At 41.4% G+C, this 20,447-nt stretch overlaps 1 protein-coding gene across 1 annotated transcript in view; it reads left to right on the top strand.

Annotated features, from left to right (window-relative positions):
- The window catches only part of USH2A (usherin), an 890,339-nt gene that overhangs the window by 853,038 nt on the left and 16,854 nt on the right, over positions 1-20,447 (top strand). Inside the window, exon 70 of the mRNA XM_043922807.1 lies at positions 2,608-2,852. Coding sequence (XP_043778742.1) covers positions 2,608-2,852 — 245 coding nt within the window. The remainder of the gene's footprint in view (positions 1-2,607; positions 2,853-20,447) is intronic.

The following is a 20,447-nucleotide window of genomic DNA, read 5'->3' as shown; positions in this document are numbered from 1 at the left end:
TAGGGGAAGTCAGAGGAAAGAGAAAATACTCTAATGCCAATTTGTGTGGATCATAACAATAATATTCCAGATTCAAAGACTAAAATGATGAATTTGGGAAATTTCTGTCTTGTATCCTCTGTAAAAGATTATGATTGACTGTTAATACCAAGTAATTTAGTTGAAGTGGTGAAATTGCAATTTTTATGGAGCAGCTTTTAAATTGAGTTTTCCCCATAATCTTTGCATCTAACATAAAATAATTTACAATTTCAAAGGGCAAGTTAGAGAAATGACAAATCTTTTCCATTAAAGTAGAATTGAGACTACTACCCTATTTTAAATTCCAGTAAGTAATGTTCTATCTACTTTGTATGCTTATTTAGTTTGCTTTAAAAAAAAATCCAAAAATTCTGAAACACAGGTGTACATACATGTTGTTATTAAAGATAACTTCAATCTATAAGAATAATGAAGTACTATTCTGTTCCGAGACATTACATGTCTGAATGCCATGTAAAATCTCTTGTAACACCTAATGCATAGAGTATTTCATCTTACATAATAGCAGCTGTGGGACAGAGCAGACCTCATTCGATCTTCTTTTAGGAACCCCAGTGTTTCCACAAGTGGGAAAATTAAGACCTGAGGGACATGGGGACTTACCCAAGAATGCCCCCTGCAAGCTCATTCAGTTCAGTCACTCAGTCGTGTCCAACTCTTTGCGACCCCATGAACTGCAGCACACCAGGCCTCCCTGTCCATGACCAACTCCTGGAGTTTACCCAAACTCATGTCCACTGAGTCAGTGATGCCATCCAACCATCTCATCCTCTGTCATCCCCTTTTCCTCCTGCCTTCAATCTTTCCCAGGATCAGGGTCTTTTCCAATGAGTTGGCTCTTCGCATAAGGTGGCCAAAGTATTGAAGCTTCAACATCAGTCCTTCCAATGAATATTCAGGGCTGATTTCCTTTAGGATGGATTGATTGGATCTCCTTGCAGTCCAAAGGACTCTCAAGAGTCTTTTCCAACACCACAATTCAAAAGCATCAATTCTTTGGCACTCAGCCTTCTCTGTGGTCCAACTCTCACATCTGTACATGACTACTGGAAAAGCTATAGCTTGGACTATATGGACCTTTGTCAACAAAGTGATATCTCTGCTTTTTAATATGCTGTCTAGGTTTGTCATTGATTTTCTTCCAAGGAGCAAGTGTCTTTTAATTTCATGGCTTCAGTACCATCTGCAGTAATTTTGGAGCCCAAGAAAATAAAGTTTGTCACTGTTTCTATTTTTTCCCCATCTACTTGCCATGAAGAGATGGGACTGGATCTTCATTTCTTGAATGTTGAGTTTTAAGCCAGCTTTTTCATTCTCTTCTTTCACCTTCATCAAGAGGCTCTTTAGTTTCTCTTCACTTTCTGCCATTAGGGTGGCGTCATCTGAGTATTTGAGGTTATTGATATTCCTCCGGCAATCTTGATTCCAGCTTGAGTTTCATCCAGCCCAGCATTTCACATGATGTACTCTGCATATAAGTTAAATAAGCAGAGTGACAATACACAGCCTTGACATGCTCCTTTCCCAATTTTGAACCAGAGCATTGTCCTAAGTCCAGTTCTAATTGTTGCTTCTTGACCTGCATACAGGTTTCTCAGGAGGCAGGCAAGGTGGTCTGGTATTCCCATCTCTTTGAGAATTTTCCACAGTTTGTGCCATGAGCCTTGGCTTTAGAAAAGTAGCTCCCTGCCCTCTGCTTCATGCCAGTCTAATGGCGGCTGGCATGGATCCAGAGGCCTCTAAGCTGGCCCTCGCAAGGGGCTAGGCTTGAGATGATCTCTAGACTCTCCTGCTCAGGTAACCAGGCTGATGGCAGGATTCTACCGCCTTACCCTGCCCTTAGTGGACCTGGAAGCCTTTCCTATCTGCCTGGCCCATTCCAGTTCTCCCAGGGCATTTGAATGATGACTTGCAGAGCCCTTGCTGCTTAACCGAGGGGCCAGAGCGCAAGAAGTAAAGAAACTATATGTTAATGAGTGCAGGCTATTAACAACCCAACAGAATATGGGATCTGCTGTCTCAATATCTGATTTGCACAGAACTTCACAGGAACAGGGCGGTTACAGGAAGTGAGGGAACTCTGGATTCACACAGCTACATGTGTTCTGTGATGAGATGTTTGTAGCAATATTTGTCTTGGTTCCAGCCCCTCACATGAGGCCAGAAAGGACTTTCCTCCCAGGGCACATAGCTGTGATTAGGCTTTCCCCAGGGTTACTTTGCATGCATGCAGATGTGCTCAGTTGTGTCCAATTCTTTGCAGCCCCACAGAAGGTTACTTTGATAACCCTCTTGAAAATCTCCTCATCCTACCTCCAGCTGTATTTCCAGGGAACATGCCAAGGCAGCTGCAATTTCCAACCTGAGAAGTGTTAGCAGGGTCTCCTGAGGATTGTCAGGGTCTCCTTACACCCCGCCGATCCACTGTACCATTTCCCCAGCCTGAGTACTAGTGTGCCCAAACACTATAAATTCTTGTCTAGTTTATTATCAAACAACAGAGCAAGAAGTCACAAATTTGCCTTTTGAAATAATGTTTCCCTTTTCTGTCCTTGGCTTTTGCAGGCTTGGTGCTGACAACTCCTGGAGAAAAGAAAGGATCAGGAAGCAAAAGCAGGGAGTTCTACAGCGAGCTGTGGTTCATAGTGTTAATGGCAGTGCTGGGCTTGATCTTGTTGGCCATTTTCCTGTCCCTGATACTACAGAGAAAAATCCACAGAGAACCATATATCAGAGAGAGGCCTCCCCTAGTGCCTCTTCCAAAACGAATGTCTCCATTGAATGTCTACCCACCCGGGGAAACCCACATGGTATGTTTCTAAAGGCAGCCTCGCTTCTCTCCCAATGGACTAGAATATTTGTTTTTATTTAGAAGGAAAGATTTTCAAAACCATAGTAGTAAGGAACTAGATGACAACTCAGTCTGGCTAAATGTGGGGCCAAGGGAGGCCAACCCTTGAACAGCATTCTCAGCTTTGGCTGCTCATTAGGTATATATTTTTTATTTGTTTATTTGGCTGTGCTGGGTCTTAGTTGTGACACTCAGAATCTTCCATCTCCGTTAAGGCATGTGGGATCTTTAGTGGCAGCCTATGGGATCTAGTTCCCCAACCCCGGGATCGAACCTGGGCCCCCTACTTTGGGAGAATGGAGTCTTAATCATTGGACCACCAAGGAAGTCCCTCGGTTGCACAATAGAATCACCTGATGCTAGAGACAGAATCTTGGTGTGTCCCCCCCAAATTCATATGTTGAAACCCTAATCCCAAATGTGATGATATCTGGGGGGAAGGGCTTTGAGAGGTAATTAGATCGTGAGGGTGGAGCTTCACGACTGGGATTAATGCCTTTATAAAAGAGACCCCAGGGAGCTCCCCTGTCCCTTCCACCATGTGGGGACCAGGAAGTGTGCCCCCATCACACATTCAAACTGTTGGCACCTTGATATTGGACTTCCCAACCTCTGGGATTTAAGAAATAAATTAGTGTTGTCTCTAGGCCACCCAGTCCATAGTGTTCTGTTATAGCACATCTGGGAAACTGAAAAATACCAATGCCTGGACCTTATCCCAGAAATTCTGATTTCACTGGCCTTGGATGGGACTTGGATATTGGTATTCCGTTTCTAACTCCAAAAGTGATTCTAATGTGCCCTGAGGGTGAATATGTCTGCTCTATAGTTATGTCAGGACATGGCAGAAGAGAGTTGTATGTTGAAATCAGCTGGAGAATTTATAGGTTATGTTACTGTGCAACTTGGAATTAGAGATAAAAGGGAAGATGGGGAGAGATTTACATGGTAGCAGTGCTGGGTCTGTCCTTGGCTGTAACACCCTGCACCAGGGTGGATGGATGGCTCTTTATGGCTCCAGACCACCCACTGCCAAGACAGAAGTCAGGCCAAGATTCAGGGGCTAAAGGTAACACAGAGGGTGACCCAGGGCATTGCTGACAGAGCACTAATTGAAGGTGTAAAGGAGACTGATCCCCCGGTGCACTCCGGAGTGGGGCTGTGTTTGCCTGGGCCAGGAAAGGCTGTAATTTCTAATCTCCCCCAGGGACCAGTCTGCTCCACAAACTGTGTGCCAAAACCCATCTGCCTCATGCGACATCCTCCCCAAGTTTGCACTAGACTCTGTGAGCTAGTGGCCACCGCGTGTAGCTGAAATTCTGATCACCAATTCCAGTGTGTAGGGGAGGTTTTCTACACCAGAACAAAATTCTCTGACACCAGCTGGGTGTCTTCCAGTTCAATTCCGTTCTGTTGCTATCTACCCAGAAATAGCCTCAGGTCCCACTAGAGTCTCAGTCCTAGGAGACTCTTGCCTGCTCTGTGTCCCCTCCCTGCCAACTTCAGACAAGTCCAGGTTGTGGCTGCTGGCTACAGATTGGAGGTTCCAATGACCCACTCCTTCAGTTTTTAAATTCTTTAACGAATTTAACAAATGGTAACAAATTTTTAATTGTCATTTTCAAGACCACAAAGCATGAGTTTAGTCCAGCTAGTTTAAGTGCAGGTTTTACTTCTACAGTCAGCCCTACATACCTACAAGTTCCACACCGACTTGGTACTGATAAGATCTGAGCTTTCTTGGATTTTGGTACCCATGGAGGGGTCAGTTCCTGGAGCCAATTCCCCTTGGATATGGAGGGACACTTGTATTTACTGGCCTGCAGATTCTTTCATTCTCTGAAATACTAAAAAATAATGCAGTGTCACTTTGGACTAAGCAATTAGTTTCTACTCACTGAGTGGTTTAAGTTGCAGAACTCTTTATGTTATGAAAATGAATCTCCAGATAGTATTAATGTGTGGCTATGATTATGCTGTCCTTGGAGAAACACAAACAATTTGTTTTTATTTTAAATTTATTAAAATATAGTTGATTTATAATGTGTTAATTTTGCTGAGGAGCAGAGAGATTCAGTTTAACATATATATATATATATATTCATTTTCATATTTTTTCATTGTACATTATCAAAGGATATTGAGGATAATTCCCCTGCTGTACAGTAGGACCTAGTTGCTTATCCACCCTGTATACCATAGTTTGCGTCTGCTAATCCCAAACCCCCAGTCCTTACCGCCTCCATATCCCTGCACTTTGGCAACCACAAGCCTGTCCTCTATGCCCTTAAGTCTGTTTCTGTTTCACAGATAGATTCATTTGTGACACATTTTAGAGTCTACCATAGGTATTATCATATAGTACTTATCTTTGACTTTGGCTTACTTCACTTAGTATGATAATCTCTAGGTCCTTCCATGTTACTACAGATAGCATTCTTTCCTTCTTTTTTATGGCTGAGTAAATATTCCACTGTGTAAAACAACACATCTTCTTTATCCATTCATCTGTTGATAGACATTTAAGTTATTTCTGTATCTTGGGTATCGTAAATAGTGCTGTTATGAATATTGTGGTTGCATGTATCTTTTCAAACTAGAGTTTTGTCTGGACATATGCCCAGGAGTAGGATCACTGGATCATAGGACAACTGTATTTTTTGTTTATTGAGGAACCTCCATACTGTTTCCCATAGTGGCTGTACCAGTTTAGATTCCTACCATGTGAATAGGAGAGTTCCCTTCTCTGCCAGCATTTATTGTTTGTGACTTTGTTTCTGCTGGTCATTCTGATGAGTGTGAGGTGGTATCTCATTGTAGTTTTGATTTGCATTCATCAAATAATTAGCAATATTGAGCATCTTTTCATGTCATTATTGGCCATCTGTGTGTCTTCTTTGGAGAAATGTCTATTTAGGTCTTTGGCTCATTTTTTTTAAATGGGTTGTTTGTTTTTCTTTACTGAGTTGTATGAACCATTTATATATTCTGGAAATTAAGCCTTTGTTGGGCTTACATATTTGCAAATATTTTTTCCCAGTCCATAAGTTGCCTTTTTATTTGGTTTATGGTTTCCTTTGCTGTGCAAAAGTTTATAAGTTTGATGCAGCCCCATTTGATAATTTTTGGCTTTTATTTCTATTGCCTTGGGAGACTGACCTAAGAAAACATTAGTATGATTTATGTCAGAGAATGTTTGGTCTGTGTTCCTTTCTCAGAGTTTGATGGTGCATGTCTTGTATTTAAGACTTTAAGCCATTTTGAGTATATTTTTGTGCATGGTATGAAGGTGGGTTCTAATTTCATTGACATGTGTGTGGTTGTCCAGCTTTCCCAACACCACTGTTGAAGAGATTCTCCTTCCCCATTGTATTTTCTTGTCTCCATTGTTAATTGACCATACGTGTGTGTATTTATTTCTGGGCTCTTTATTCAATTCCATCGATCCACATGTCTTTTTGTGCCAATCACATATTGTTTTGATTGCTGTAGTTTTGTAATAATGTCCCACAACCCACTCTTTGGATTCAATTTGCTAGGACACCTCACAAAACCCAGAGAAACATTTTACTTACAGGATCACTAGTTTCTTATAAAAGGATATATGTCAATAACAACTGATGGAAGAGACCTTGCAGAGGGCAAGGTCTAGGGGAAGGACCCAGGGCATCCATGCCCCAAATGTACCACTCTCCCATAATCTCCATGTGCACAACAACCCAGAAGCCATCTGGACCCCATGTTGGGGGCAGGGGTGGTGGGTATGGAGGCTTCGTTATGTAGGCATGATTGATTGTTAATGGCCATTGGTGATTGATTCAACCCCCATTCCTTCTCTCCTCTCTGAAGAGCAGAGGGTGAGTCTGAAAATTCCAATCCTTCAATCAAGGGGCTGGTTTCCCTGGCAGTCAGCCTCCAAATTAAGTGCAACCAAAAGTCACTTCATTAACATAACAAAAGACACATTTGTCATGCTAATTATTTAGAAAATTCTAAGTATTTGAGAAGCCCTGTGCCAGAATCCAGACAAGGGTCAAATATGTATTTCTCATTCCAAGACTTCATCCTAATCTCAAAGAAGCGCAATGCCAACAAATGTTTAAACTACCATACAATTGTACTCATTTCACATGCTAGCAAGATAATGCTCAAAATCCTTCAAGCTAGGCTTCAACATTCAACAGTATGTGAACTGAGAACTTCCAAACGTACAAGCTGGATTTAGAAAAGGCAGAGGGACCAGAGATCAAATTGCCAACATCTGTTGGATCATAGCAAAAGCAAGAGAATTCCAGAAAAAAATCTATTTCTGCTTCATTAACTACACTAAAGCCTTTGACTGTGTGGATCACAACAAACTCTGAAAAATTCTTCAAGAGATGCGAACACCAGACCACCTTACCTGCCTCCTGAGAAATCTGTATGCAAGTCAAGAAGCAATAATTAGAACCAGACATGGAACAAAAGACTGGTTCCAAATTGAGAAAGGAGTATGTCAAGGCTGTATATTGTCATCCTGCTTACTTAACTCATATGCAGAGTACATCATGTGAAATGCTGGGCTGGATGAATCACAAGCTGGAATCAAGATTGCTGGGAGAAATATCAGCAACCTCAGATATGCAGATGATACAACCCTAATGGCAGAAAGTCAAGAGGAACTAAAGAGCTTCTTGTTTAAGGTGAAAGAGGAGAGTGAAAAAGCTGGCTTAAAACTCAACATTCAAGAAACAAGGATCATGGCATCCAGTCCCATCACTTCATGGCAAATAGATGGGGGGAAATGGAAACAGTGGCAGCTTTTATTTTATTTTATTTTATTGAGCTCCAGAATTACTGTGGATGGTGACTGAAGCCATGAAATTAAAAGACACTTGCTCCTTGGGAGAAAAGCTATGACAAACCTAGACAGTATATTAAAAAGCAGAGACATTACTTTGCCAACAAAGGTCCGTCTAGTAAAAGCTATGTTTTTTCCAGTAGCTGTGTATGGATGTGAGAGTTGGACCATAAAGAAGACTGAGCACCAAAGAACTGATGCTTTTGAACTATGGTGTTGCAGAAGACTCTTGAGAGTCCCTTGGACTGTGAGGAGATCCGACCAGTCAATCCTAAAGGAAATCAGCCCTGAATATTCATTGGGAGGACCAATGCTGAAGCTGAAGCTCCAATACTTCGGCCACCTGATGCAAAGAGCCAACTCATTGGAAAAGACCTTGGTGCTGGGAAAGTTTGAGGGCAGGAAGAGAAGAGGGAAACAGAGAATAAGATGTTTGGATGGCATCACCGACTCAGTGGACATGAATTTTAGCAAGCCCTGGGAGATAATGAAGAACAGGGAAGCCTGGCATGCTGCAGTTCATGGGGTCTCAAAGAGTTGCACATGACTTAGCAACTGAACAACAAATGATTTGAGAAGTCCTGTGCCAGAATCCAAACAAAGATCAAATATGTATTTCTCATTATAAATCAGTTATCACAGCATCATCCAAATTAAGCACAGAAACCTGGTCAAAGTGCTTAAGTTTCAAGACTTCATAACATAGAAATGAAGGAATGATAGCACTGCCCACCTTCCAGAACTCTTCACTTTTCAAGGACAGAGCAATGAGCGACGTCAAAGTCCCGAAGAAGTGAGATCACAGCCAAGTAGCAGAAGCCTTGAGGGCACGAGAGAGCCACAGTCTCTCAGAGACTCGTGGAGTGCAGCCGGTGCAGGAAGCAGCCAGCGGACAGTGACTGGGTGGTGGGAAAGCAAGAAAGATGCTCTCTATCCCCTGGCCCTGGGCTCCCTCGACAGCCACGTCCTCTCTCCTGGCTCTGTCCTCCAAGCCTCCTTCCTCTCTGAGCACATGTGGGTCCTCGTGCGGGCCAGCTGCTGAATGAATGGCTGCTGGGTGGTCAGTTCAAGCCCGGGGCCACGTGCTTCTGTTCAGGGGAGAGTCCCGAGGCGACTCTCCTTGAGGGGCTGACACTGCAGAGTTTTCCCTGGTTGGACAGTGACGTTCTCTGCACTGATGGAGGGAGGGGCCAGGAAGGCTGGGAAGGTCTGTCTAGCTGGCCTGGGAGATGACTTAAATCACCCCTGGGGCCCATTGAGTGTGTGGAGAAGGCGGGCGGGGTGGTCGTCCAGGTACATCTCCTCTATGACACGACCTGAGTCACAGGAGACAAACCCACAGGCCTGTAGCATCCAGAACTGGGTTCAGGGATCATTTCTGTCCCTCGACCCATCCCTCCAGACAGGCCCCTCTGCCTGGTAGCCTGTCCTGAGGAGGAATCTAGTTTTGCCTCTTGGGTTGAGTTAGTGACCAAGAAGCAAGCAGGTCATCTCTGTGGGCAAGTTAATCAGGACAGTTCCTTTGCATGGGGTTTTCCTGAGTCTTGTTAAGCATGGTTTTTTCCAAGTGAGGCTCCTAAATATTGGTATCAGCATCACCTGGGAGGCAGTCCTGAGTCTCTGAGGAGGAAGCCAGAGAATCTGCCATTTCCAGCAGCCTCGGGAGGGCTGAGCTCAGTGAAGTTTGAAGACAGCCCTCAATGAATGAAAAGCTGATTCAGTTGCTGTGAGCCGTGTATACAGTCCCAGAGCCAGTAGAACCCGCACAGGGGAGGTGACTGTGCGATTCCATTTATGTGAGGTATTTACACAGTCAAAGTCGGGGAGGCAAAGCCCAGAGTGGTATTGCCAGGGGCTGGGGGAGGGGGGGATGGGCAGTTGCTATGATCAGGTGGAAAGTTTCAGTGATGCCTGATGCAGTTCTAGAACTCCACTCTACCACCTGCTCCTGCAAAGAGCAATGCAGTGTTGTTGAGAGGTTAGATCTCTTACTTTAATAGAATCAAATTTAAAAATAAAACAGGTGAGGCTACTGATGAGCCCGACAAGGCCCAGGCCAAGCCACGCGTGGGGCCAGACATAGGCTTCAGCTGGGAGAAGCTGACAAATTCAAACCCCTCCTCTGCTCGCGAGAACATGTGGGTACAGCAGAGCACCACCCCCCGCCTCCCCCACAATCCACTTCTGCTGAGGGTCCTAAACAGAGTAGGAAGGGAAGGAATAGGAGGCCGGGGGCTGTGGGCCCAGAGGAGTGGCTTGTAGTAGGCAGGGAGGGTGCTACTTTCAGGTCCTGGAGGGTTCGCAGAAGTGACATCTGGGGTATACCAGGGTGCTAGGCAACATTTGCCGGAACCCATTGAATCACAGTTTAATTCTACGCGGTGGGCAAAAGGTCCTTGCAAGCCTGCTTTTCTCAGACCTTATGGAAACTATTCTCATCAAGCTGGAGACTTGGATGAACATTAGCAAACGTTATTCAAACTAAAGAGAAGACACTTTGCATTAGGAGAGCAAAACCAAGAGCTGAAGTAGATGTCCATGGGCTCCAGAATCTGCAGGTAAGAATCTGAACAGGAGCAGGCTGCATTCACCTGCTCAGTTTCACTGACTGACTTGCTTTTCACTTGAGTACTGGGTACCAATGCAACACACACACCCTCATCATGTGACAAGCTGTGGTCTCAGTTCTGCTGTAATCCTGTCCTCTGAACAGCTAAGATACTTTTTGAGGTCAGACACAAATTGGCAAAAAGATTTTAAGCTCCACCCTGAACAGAGGTAAATGGGTCAGTAGTGCTAGAGAATGAGAGAACTGTTTGTATTGCTTAATACTAAATTTTTTTTAAACATTTTCAAAATGACACAGCATAAATTGAGTCCAGCTAAGTTTAAGTGCAGGTTTCACTTGCACGGTCAGCCCAAGTCTCTACAGGTTCCACATCTACAGACAGAGGGCTGACCATGGGACTAGAGCATCCTCAAATTTTGATACAAGGCCAGGGTCCTGAGGCCCCTCCCCCTTGTAAATTGAAGGACAACTGTAATGTAATTACTGGTTTGAAGATCCTTTCATTCTTTGATAATAAATAACTCAGTGTCAGCGTGGCACTAAGTTTCTGCTCACCAAACCTTTTATATTGTAGAACTCTGTACGTAGTCGAAAATGCATCTCCAAATAGCATTCATGTTTGGATATGCTTAGGCTGCCTTTGGAGAAACACAAAGAATTTGGTTTTTGTTTGTTTTGTTTTATTGAAGTAGAGTTGATTTACAATGTTGTGTTAATGTCTGCTGTACAGCAAAGTGATTCAGTTATACATATATATTTACACATTCTTTTTTGTATTCTTTTCCACTATGGCTTATCTGAGGATATTGAATATGGTTCTCCAGTGCTGTAGAGTAGGACCTTGTTTATTCATTGTGTATAAAATACTTTGTATCTGCTAATCCCAAACTCCCTATCCATCCCTCCCCCATTTACCTCCCCACTGGCAAACAAGTCTGTTCTCTATGTTTGTGAGTCTGTTTCTGTTGTATATGGGTTCATTTGTTTTGTCTTTTAGATTTCGTCATAAGTAATATTGTATGATATTTGTCTTTCTCTCTGACTTACTTCACTTAGTATGATCATCTCTAGGCCCATCCATGTGGCTGCACATGGCATTATTTCATTCTTTTTTGTGGCCGAGTAATATTCCATTGTATATATGTACCACATCTTCTTTATCCATTGCTCTGTTGATGGACATTTAAGTTGTTTCTGTATCTTGACTGTAAATAGTCCTGCTGTGAATATTGGGGTACATGCATTTTTTAAAATTTATTTTTAATTGAAGGATGATTGCTTTACAATATTGGTTTGATTTCTGCCATATAGCAACATGAATTAGCCATCGGTGTACATATGTCCCCTTACTCTTGAACCTCGCTCCCACCTCTTCCCGCCCCTTTAGGTTGTTACACAGCTCCAGTTTGAGCTCCCCCAGGCATACAGCAAATTTCCATTGGCCACGTGTATCTTTTTCAATTAATTTTTTTTTCTGGGTATATGCCCTGGGGTGGGATTGCTGGATCATATGGTAGCTCTGTTTTTAGTTTTCTGAGGACCCTCCATACTGTTCTTCACAGTTGCTGCACCAGTTCACATTCCCACCAGTCATACAAGAGGGTTCCCTCTTCTGTACAGCCACTCTTGCATTTGTTGTTTGTAGGCTTTTTAATGATGACCATTCTGACCAGTGTGAGATGGTACCTCATTGTAATTTTGATTTGCATTTCTTTAGTCATTAGTGATATTGACCATCTTTTCATGTGCCTCTGGGCCATCCTTCTGTCCGCTTTCCCACTGGATTGTTTGTTTTTTTGCTCAGTTGTGTGAGATGTTTGTATATTTTAGAAATTAAGCCATCTTTTGCATTATTTTCAAGCCTTTTCTCCCAGTTTCTAGGTTGTCTTTTTTTTTTTTTAATAATTTCCTTTGCTGTGCAAAAACTGATAAGTTTGCTTATGTCTCATTTTGTTTATCTTTACTTTTATTTCTATTACTTGAGACTGACTTTTAAAAACCTTTGGTACAATTTATGCTAGAGAATGCTTTGCCTATGTTCTCTTCTAGGAATTTGATGGTATCATGTCCTATATTTAAGTCTTTGAGCCAATTTTAGTTTATTTTTGTGTATGATGTGAAGGAGTCCTCTAACTTCATTGATTTGCATGTGGCTGTCCAGCTTTCCCAAAATCACTTGCTGAATAAACTCTCTTTTCCCCATTGTATATTTTTGCCTCCTTTGTGGAGGATTAACTGACCATAGGTGTGTGAGTTTATTTCTGGGCTCTTTATTCTGTTCCATTGGTCCAAATGTTTTTTGTTCTAATACCAAACACTGTTTTGATTACTGTAGCTTTGTAGTATTGTCTGAAGTCTAGAAAAATTATGCCTTCTTCTTTGTTCTTTTTCTTCAAGATTCCTTTTGCAAATTCTGAGTCTTTTATGGTTCCATATATATTTTACAGTTATTTGCTCTTGTTCTGAGGAAAATGACATGGTTAATTTGATAGGGATTGCATTAAATATATAGACTACTTTGGGCAGTATGGCCATTTTCACAAATTTAATTCTTACAACCTAAGAGCATGAAATGTCTTTCCATTTCTTTGAGTCTTTTTCAGTTTACTTTATTAATCTTTTGTAGTTCTCAGCATATAAATTTGTCACCTCCTTGGTGATGTTTATTCCGAAGGTTTTTTGGTTTTTTTGGGTTTTTTTTTTGATGCAACTTTAAAAGAGATTGTCTGATATTTCACTGTTAGTGTAAAGAAATGCAACTGATTTCTGTGTGTTAATTTTGTATCCTGCTAACTTTCTGAATTAGTTTATCAGTTCTAGTAGTTTCTGAGTTGTGTTTTTTTCTAGATATAGTATTTTGTTGTCTGTATATTAATTACAATTTTACTTCTTCCCTACCAATTTTAGTACCCTTTTAAAATTTATCTTTTATGATTGCTGTAGCTAAGACTTCCAGTTCTACTCTGAGTGGAAGATGTGACAGTGGGCATCTTTATCTTGTTGCATATTTTAGCACAAAGATTTCAGCTTTTCACCATTAAATATTACATTGGCTGTGAGTCTGTCATAAATAGCTTTTATTATGTTTAGTTATTTTTCCTTTCTACATACTTTCATATGGATATTTTTTAATGATGCATGAATGCTGAATTTTATCAAATGCTTTTTCAGTATCTGTTGAGATGACCATGTGGTATCTGTCTTTTCTTTTGCTGGTGAGGTATATCACATCAGCTGACGAGCATGTCTTGAACCATCCTGTGACACGGCAATGAACCATATTGCTTGTGCCACGCGATCTTTTTTATGTGTTGATTCAGTTTCCTAATATTTTGTTGAGAATTTTTGCGTCTATATTCATCAGTGATATTGGCCTATAATTTTCTTTTTTGCTAGTGACTTTGATTGTGGTATCCGGGTGATGGTGTCTTCATGGAATGCCTTTTGGAGTGTTCCCTCTCCTTCAGTCTTTTGGAAGAGTTTGAGAAGGACCAATACAAGTTCTTTGTATGCTTGGTAGAATTTGCCTAGGAAGACATCTGGTCCTGGAGTTTTGTTTGCAACTTTTGTTTATTTGAACTGTAGATTCTGTTTCACTTCTAGTGATTGCTCTGTTCAAGTTATCTATTTCTTCTTCAGTTTGGGTACACTTTATGTTTCTCAAAACTTGCCCTTTTCTTCTAGGTTGTTGAATTTGTTGGCATATAATTCCTCATAGTATTTACTTATGTTACTTTTTTTTTTTTTTTTTCATTTCTGTGGTATCAGTTGTCATTTCTCTTCTCTTTCTTGTTTATTTTCTTTCTATCTTCTGTCTTTTGGTCTTACTGAGCCTGCCCAGAAGTTTGTCAATTTTGTTTACCACCTCAAAGAACCAGCTCTTCCTGTTGTATTTTTCCCCTATACTTTAAAATCTCTAATTTATTTATTTCCTCTCTGGAAAGGAAATTTTTTTGCTATCTGCTTCTTTCTGCTGGCTTTAGGTTTCGTTTGTTCCTTTCTTAACTCTTTTAGGTGGTGGATTGAATTGATTATTAGAGATTTTTCTTGTTTCTTAAAGAAGTTCTGGATAGCTATGAACTTCCATCTCACCAGAACTGTTTTGATGCATCACATAGATTTTGTTTGGTTGTGTTTTCATTGTCATTTGCCTCAAGGTATTTTTAATTTATGCTTTTTTATCTTTCAGAGAACATTTTTTATTTTTCTTATTTATTTTAGAATAGCTTGTTTTACATTGAAGTATAGTATTTTTGAATGATGTGTTAGTTTCAGCTGTACAGCGAAGTGATTCAGTTATACATGTTGTTGCTCAGTCACGAAATTGTGTCTGACTCTTTGTGACCCATGGACTGCAGGATTTCCTTTAGGATTGACTGGTTTGATCTTCCTGTCCAAGGTACTCTCAAGAGTCTTTTATAGCACCACAGTTCAAAATCATTAATTCTTCAGTGCTTAGCCTTCTTTATGATCCAACTCTCACACTTGTATATGACTACTGGAAAAACCATAGCTTTGACTATATAGACCTTTGTAAGCAAAATGATGTCTCTGATTTTTAATATGTTGTCTAGGTTTATCACAGCTTTTCTTCCAAGGAGCAAGTATTTTTTTTTTTTTTAATTTCATGGCTGCAGTCACTGTCTGCAGTGATTTTGGAGTCCAGGAAAACAAAATCTACCATTGTTTCCACTTTTCCCATCTATTTGCCATAAAGTGGTAGGACTGGATATAATGATCTTCATTTTTTGAATGCTGAGTTTTAAGTCAGATTTTTCACTCTCCTTTTTCACCTTCATCATGGGGCTCTTTAGTTCCTTTTCACTTTGTGTCATTAGGGTGGTATCATCTTCATATCTAAGGTTGTTGATTCAGATATGCTGTGCTTCATCTAGACCAGTATTTCATATAATGTACTCTGCAAATAAGTTGAATAAGCAGGGTGACAGTACACAGCCTTCACTCCTTTACCAATTTTAAACCAGTCCATTGTTCCATTTGTGGTTCTAACTGTTGCTTCTTGACCTGCATACAGAATTCTCAGAAGGCAATAAGGTGGTCTGGTATTCCCAACTCGTTGTGATCCACACAGTCAAAAATTTTGTGTAGTCAATGAAGCAGAAGTAGATGTTTTTTGGAAATCCCTTGCTTTCTCTGTGATCCAGTGAATGTTGGCAATGTGATCTCTGGTTCCTCTGCCTATTCTAAACCCATCTTGTACATCTGGAAGTTCTTGGTTCACATACTGCTGAAGCTTAGCTTGAAGGATTTTGTGCATTACCTTACTATCATGTGAAATGAGTGTGATTGTACACAAGTTTGAACATTCTTTGACATTGTCCTTCTTTGTGATTGGAATGAAAACTGACCTTTTCCAGTCCTAAGGCCATTGCTGAGTTTTCCAAATTTGCTGGCATATTGAGTGCAGCACTTTCACAGAATCATCTTTTAGGATTAAAAAGTAGCTCTGCTGGAATTCCATCACTTCCACTAGCTTTGTTTGTAGTAATATTTCCTAAGGCCTACCTGACTTCACACTCCAGGATTTCTGGGTCTAGGTGACTGACCACAGCATCGTGCTTATCCAGGTCATTAGGACCTTTTTATATACTTCTTTGGTGTATTCTTGCCACCTCTTCTTCATCTCTTCTGCTTCTGTTAGGTCCATACCATTTCTGTCCTTTATTGTGCCCATCTTTGCATGACATGTTCCCTTGGTATCTCTAATTTTCTTGAAGAGATCTCTAGTCTTTCCCATTCTATTGTTTTTCTCTATTTCTTTGCATTGTTCACTTAAGAAGGTTTTCTTGTCTTTCCTTGCCTCTGGGACTCTGCACTCGGTTGAGTGTATCTTTCCCTTTCTCCTTTGCCTTTCTCTTCTTTCCTCAGCTATTTGTAAGGCGTCCTCAGACGACCACTTTGCCTTCTTACATTTCTTTTTCTTGAGGATGGTTTGGTCACTGGCTCCTATACAATGTCACAAACCTCTGTCCATAGTTCTTGGGTGCTTGGTCTACCAGGTCTAATCCCTTGCATCTGTTTGTCATTTGCACTGTATAATCATAAGGGATTTGATTTAGGTTATAAGTGAGTGACCTAATGGTTTTCTCCACTTTCTTCAATTTAAGCCTGAATTTTGCAATAAGAAGCTCATGATCAGAGCCACAGTCAGCTCCTGGTCTTATTTTTGCTGACTATATAGAGCTTCTCTATCTTTAGTTGCTCACTGGTAAAGAATCTGCTTGCCAATGAAGAAGACTCAAGTTCAATCCCTGGATAAGACGATCCCCTGAAGAAGGACATGGCAACCCACTCAAGGATTCCTGCCTGGGAAATCCCATGGACAGAAGAGCCTGGTGGGCTACAGTCTATGGGGTCTCAAAAGAGTCAGACACAACAGCAACTAAACAACAACATCTTTGGCTGCAAAGAAGATAATCAACCTGATTTCAGTGTTGACCATCCAGTGATGTCCATGTCTATAGTTGTCTCTTGTGTTGTTGGCAAAGGGTGTTTGGTATGACCAGTGTGTTCTGACAAAACTGTTAGCCTTTCCCTGCTTCATTTGGTACTCCAAGTCCAAACTTGTCTGTTACTCCGTTTATCTCTTGACTTCCTACTTTTGCATTCCAATCCCCTATGATGAAAAGGACATCTTTTTTTTTTTTTTTTTGGTGTTAGTTCTGTAAAGTCTTGTAAGTCTTCAGAGAAGTATTCAAATTCAGCTTCTTTAGCATTAGTGGTTGGGACACACAGTTGGATTACTGTTATGTTGAATGGTTTGCCGTATCATTAAGTTTTTGAGATTGTATCCATGTACTGCATTTTGCACTCTTATTGACTATCAGGGCTACCATTTCTTCTAAGGGATTCTTGCCCACAGTGGTAGACATAATGGTCTTCTGAATTAAATTCACCCATTCCGTCCATTTTAGTTCACTGAATCCTAAAATGTCGATGTTTACTCTTGACTTCTCCTGCTTAAGTCAGTCAGTTCAGTTCAGTCACTCAGTTGTGTCCAACTCTTTGTGACCCCATGGACTGCAGCATGCCAGGCTTCCCTGTCCATCACCAACTCCCAGAGATTGGTCAAACTCATGTCCATCGAGTCAGTGATGCCATCCAACCATCTCAGCCTCTATCATCCCCTTTTCCTCCTGCCTTCAATCTTTCCCAGGATCAGGATCTTTTCCAAGGAGTCAGTTCTTTGCATCACGTGGCCAAAATGTTGGCGCTTCAGCTTCAACATCAGTTATTCCAATGAATATTCAGGACTGATTTCCTTTAGGATTGACTGGTTGGATCTCTTTGCAGTACAAGATTCTCAAGAGTCTTCTCCAACACCACAGTTCCAAAAGCATCAATTCTTTGGGGCTCAGCTTTCCTTATAGCTCAACTCTCACATCCATACATGACTACTGGAAAATCTAGTTTTGATTAGATGAACCTTTGTTGGCAAAGAAATGTCTCTGCTTTTTAATATGCTGTTTAGGTTGGTCCCAACTTTTCTTCCAAAGAGCAGGTGTCTTTTAATTTCATGGCTGCAGTCACCATATGTAGTGATTTTGGAGCCCAGGAAAATAAAGTCTGTCACAGTTTCCATTGTTTTTCCATCTATTTGCTGTGGAGTGATGGGACCGGATGCCATGATCTTAGTTTTTTGAATGTTGAGTTTTAAGCCAACTTTTTCACTCTCCTCTTTCATTTTCATCAAGAGGCGCTTCAGCTCCTCTTCACTCTCTGCCATAAGGGTGGTGTCATCTGCATATCTGAGGTTATTGTGTTTCTCCCAGCAATCTTGATTCCAGCCTGTGCTTTATCCAGCCCAGCATTTGGCGTGATGTACTCTGCATATAAGTTAAATAAGCAGGTGACAGTATACAGCCTTGACATACTCCTTTCCCAATTTGGAATCAGTCTGTTGTTCCATGTCCAGTTCTAACTGTTGCCTCTTGACCTGCATATAGATTTCTCAGGAGGCAGGTTAGGTGGTATTCCCATCTCTTGAAGAATTTTCCAGTTTGTTGTGATCTACATAGTCAAAGGCTTTGGCTAGTCAATAAAGCAGAAGTATATGTTTTCTGGAATTCTCTTGCTTTTTCTATGATCCAACAGATGTTGGCAATTTGATCTCTGGTTCCTCTGCCTTTTCTAAATCTATCTTGAACATGTGGAAGTTCACAGTTCACATACTCTTGAAGCCTGACTTGGAGAATTTTGAGCACTACTTTACTAGCGTGTGAGATGAGTGCAATCGCGCAGTAGTTTGAACTTTCTTTGGCATTGCCCTTCTTTGGGATTGGAATGATAACTGACCTTTTCCAGTCCTGTGGCCACTCGCTGAGATTTCCAGATTTTCTGGCATATTGAGTGCAGCACTTTCACAGCATCAACTTTTAGGATTTGAAATAGCTCAACTGGAATTCCATCACCTCCACTAGCTTTGTTCATAGTGATGCTTCCTAAAGCCCATTTGACTTCACATTCCAGGATGTCTGGCTCTAGGTGAGTGATCACAACATCATCATGGTTACCTAGGTCATGAAGATCTTTTTTGTATAATTCTTCTGTGTATTCTTGCCACCTCTTCTTAATTTCTTCTGCTTCTATTAGGTCCATGCCATTTCTGTCCTTTATTGTGCCCATCTTTGCATGACATGTTCCCTTGGTATCTCTAATTTTCTTGAACAGATCTCGTCTTTCTCATTCTACTGTATTCCTCTGTTTCTTTGCATGATCACTAAGAATGCCTTTCTTATCTCTCCTTCCTGTTCTTTGGAACTCTGCTTTCAAATGGGTATATCTTTCCTTTTCTCCTTTGCCCTTAGCTTCTCTTCTCTTCTCAGCTATTTGTAAGGCCTCCTCAGACAACTTTTTGGCCTTTTTGCCAACCAGTCCATCCTGAGGGAGATCAGTCCTGGGTGTTCATTGGTAGGACTGATTTTGAAGCTGAAACTCCAACACTTTGGCCACCTGATGCGAAGAGCTGACTCATTTAAAAAGACCCTGATGCTGAGAAAGATTGAGGGCAGGAGGAGAAGGGGACGACAGAGGATGAGATGGTTGGATGGCATCACTGACTCAATGGACGTGGGTTTGGCTGGACTCTGGGAGTTGGTGATGGACAGGGAGGCCTGGCATACTGTGGTTCATGGGGTCTCAAAGAGTCAGACACGACTGAGTGACTGAACTGAACTGAATTGCCTTTTGGACTCTTACTGACTATGAGGGCTACTCCATTTCTTCTAAGGGATTCTTACCCACGTTAGTAGACATATTGGTTATCTGCATTAAATTCACCTATCCAGTCCACTTTAGTTCACTGACTCCTAAAATGTCAATGTCCACTCTTGCCATCTCCTGTTTGACCACTTCTGATTTACCTTGTATTTCTGCTTTATTGACTACGCCAAAGCCTTCGACTGTGTGGATCACAATAAACTATGGAAAATTCTGAAGGAGTTGGGAATACCAGACCATCTGACCTGCCTCTTGAGAAACCTGTATGCAGGTCAGGAAGCAACAGTTAGAACTGGACAGGGAGCAACAGACTGGTTCCAAATAGGAAAAGGAGTATGTCAAGGCTGTATGTTGTCACCCTGCTTATTTAACTGATATGCAGAGTACATCATGAGAAATGCTGGGCTGGAAGAAGCACAAGCTGGAATTAAGATTGCCAGGAGAAATATCAATAACCTCAGATATGCAGATGACACCACCCTTATGGCAGAAAGTGAAAAGGAACTAAAAAGCCTCTTGATGAAAGTGAAAGAGGAGAGTGAAAAAGCTGGCTTAAAGCTCAACACTCAGAAAACTAAGATCATGGCATCTGGTCCCATCACCTCACAGGAAATAGATGGGGAAACAGTGGAAACAGTGTCAGACTTTATTTTTGGGGGCTCCAAAATCACTGCAGATGGTGACTGCAGCCATGAAATTAAAAGATGTTTACTCCTTGGAAGGAAAGTTATGACCAACCTAGATAGCATATTAAAAAGCAGAGACATTACTTTGCCAACAAAGGTCCATCTGGTCAAGGGTATGGTTTTTCCAGTGGTCGTGTATGGATGTGAGAGTTGGACTGTGAAGAAAGCTGAGCGCCGAAAAATTGATGCTTTTGAACTGTGGTGTTGGAGAAGACTCTT

The sequence above is a fragment of the Cervus elaphus genome, chromosome 14 (assembly GCF_910594005.1).
Source record: "Cervus elaphus chromosome 14, mCerEla1.1, whole genome shotgun sequence".
NCBI classification, from domain to species: Eukaryota; Metazoa; Chordata; class Mammalia; order Artiodactyla; family Cervidae; genus Cervus; species Cervus elaphus.
Note: the sequence above shows the minus strand (reverse complement) of the source record. Positions and strands in the feature narration are given on the sequence as shown.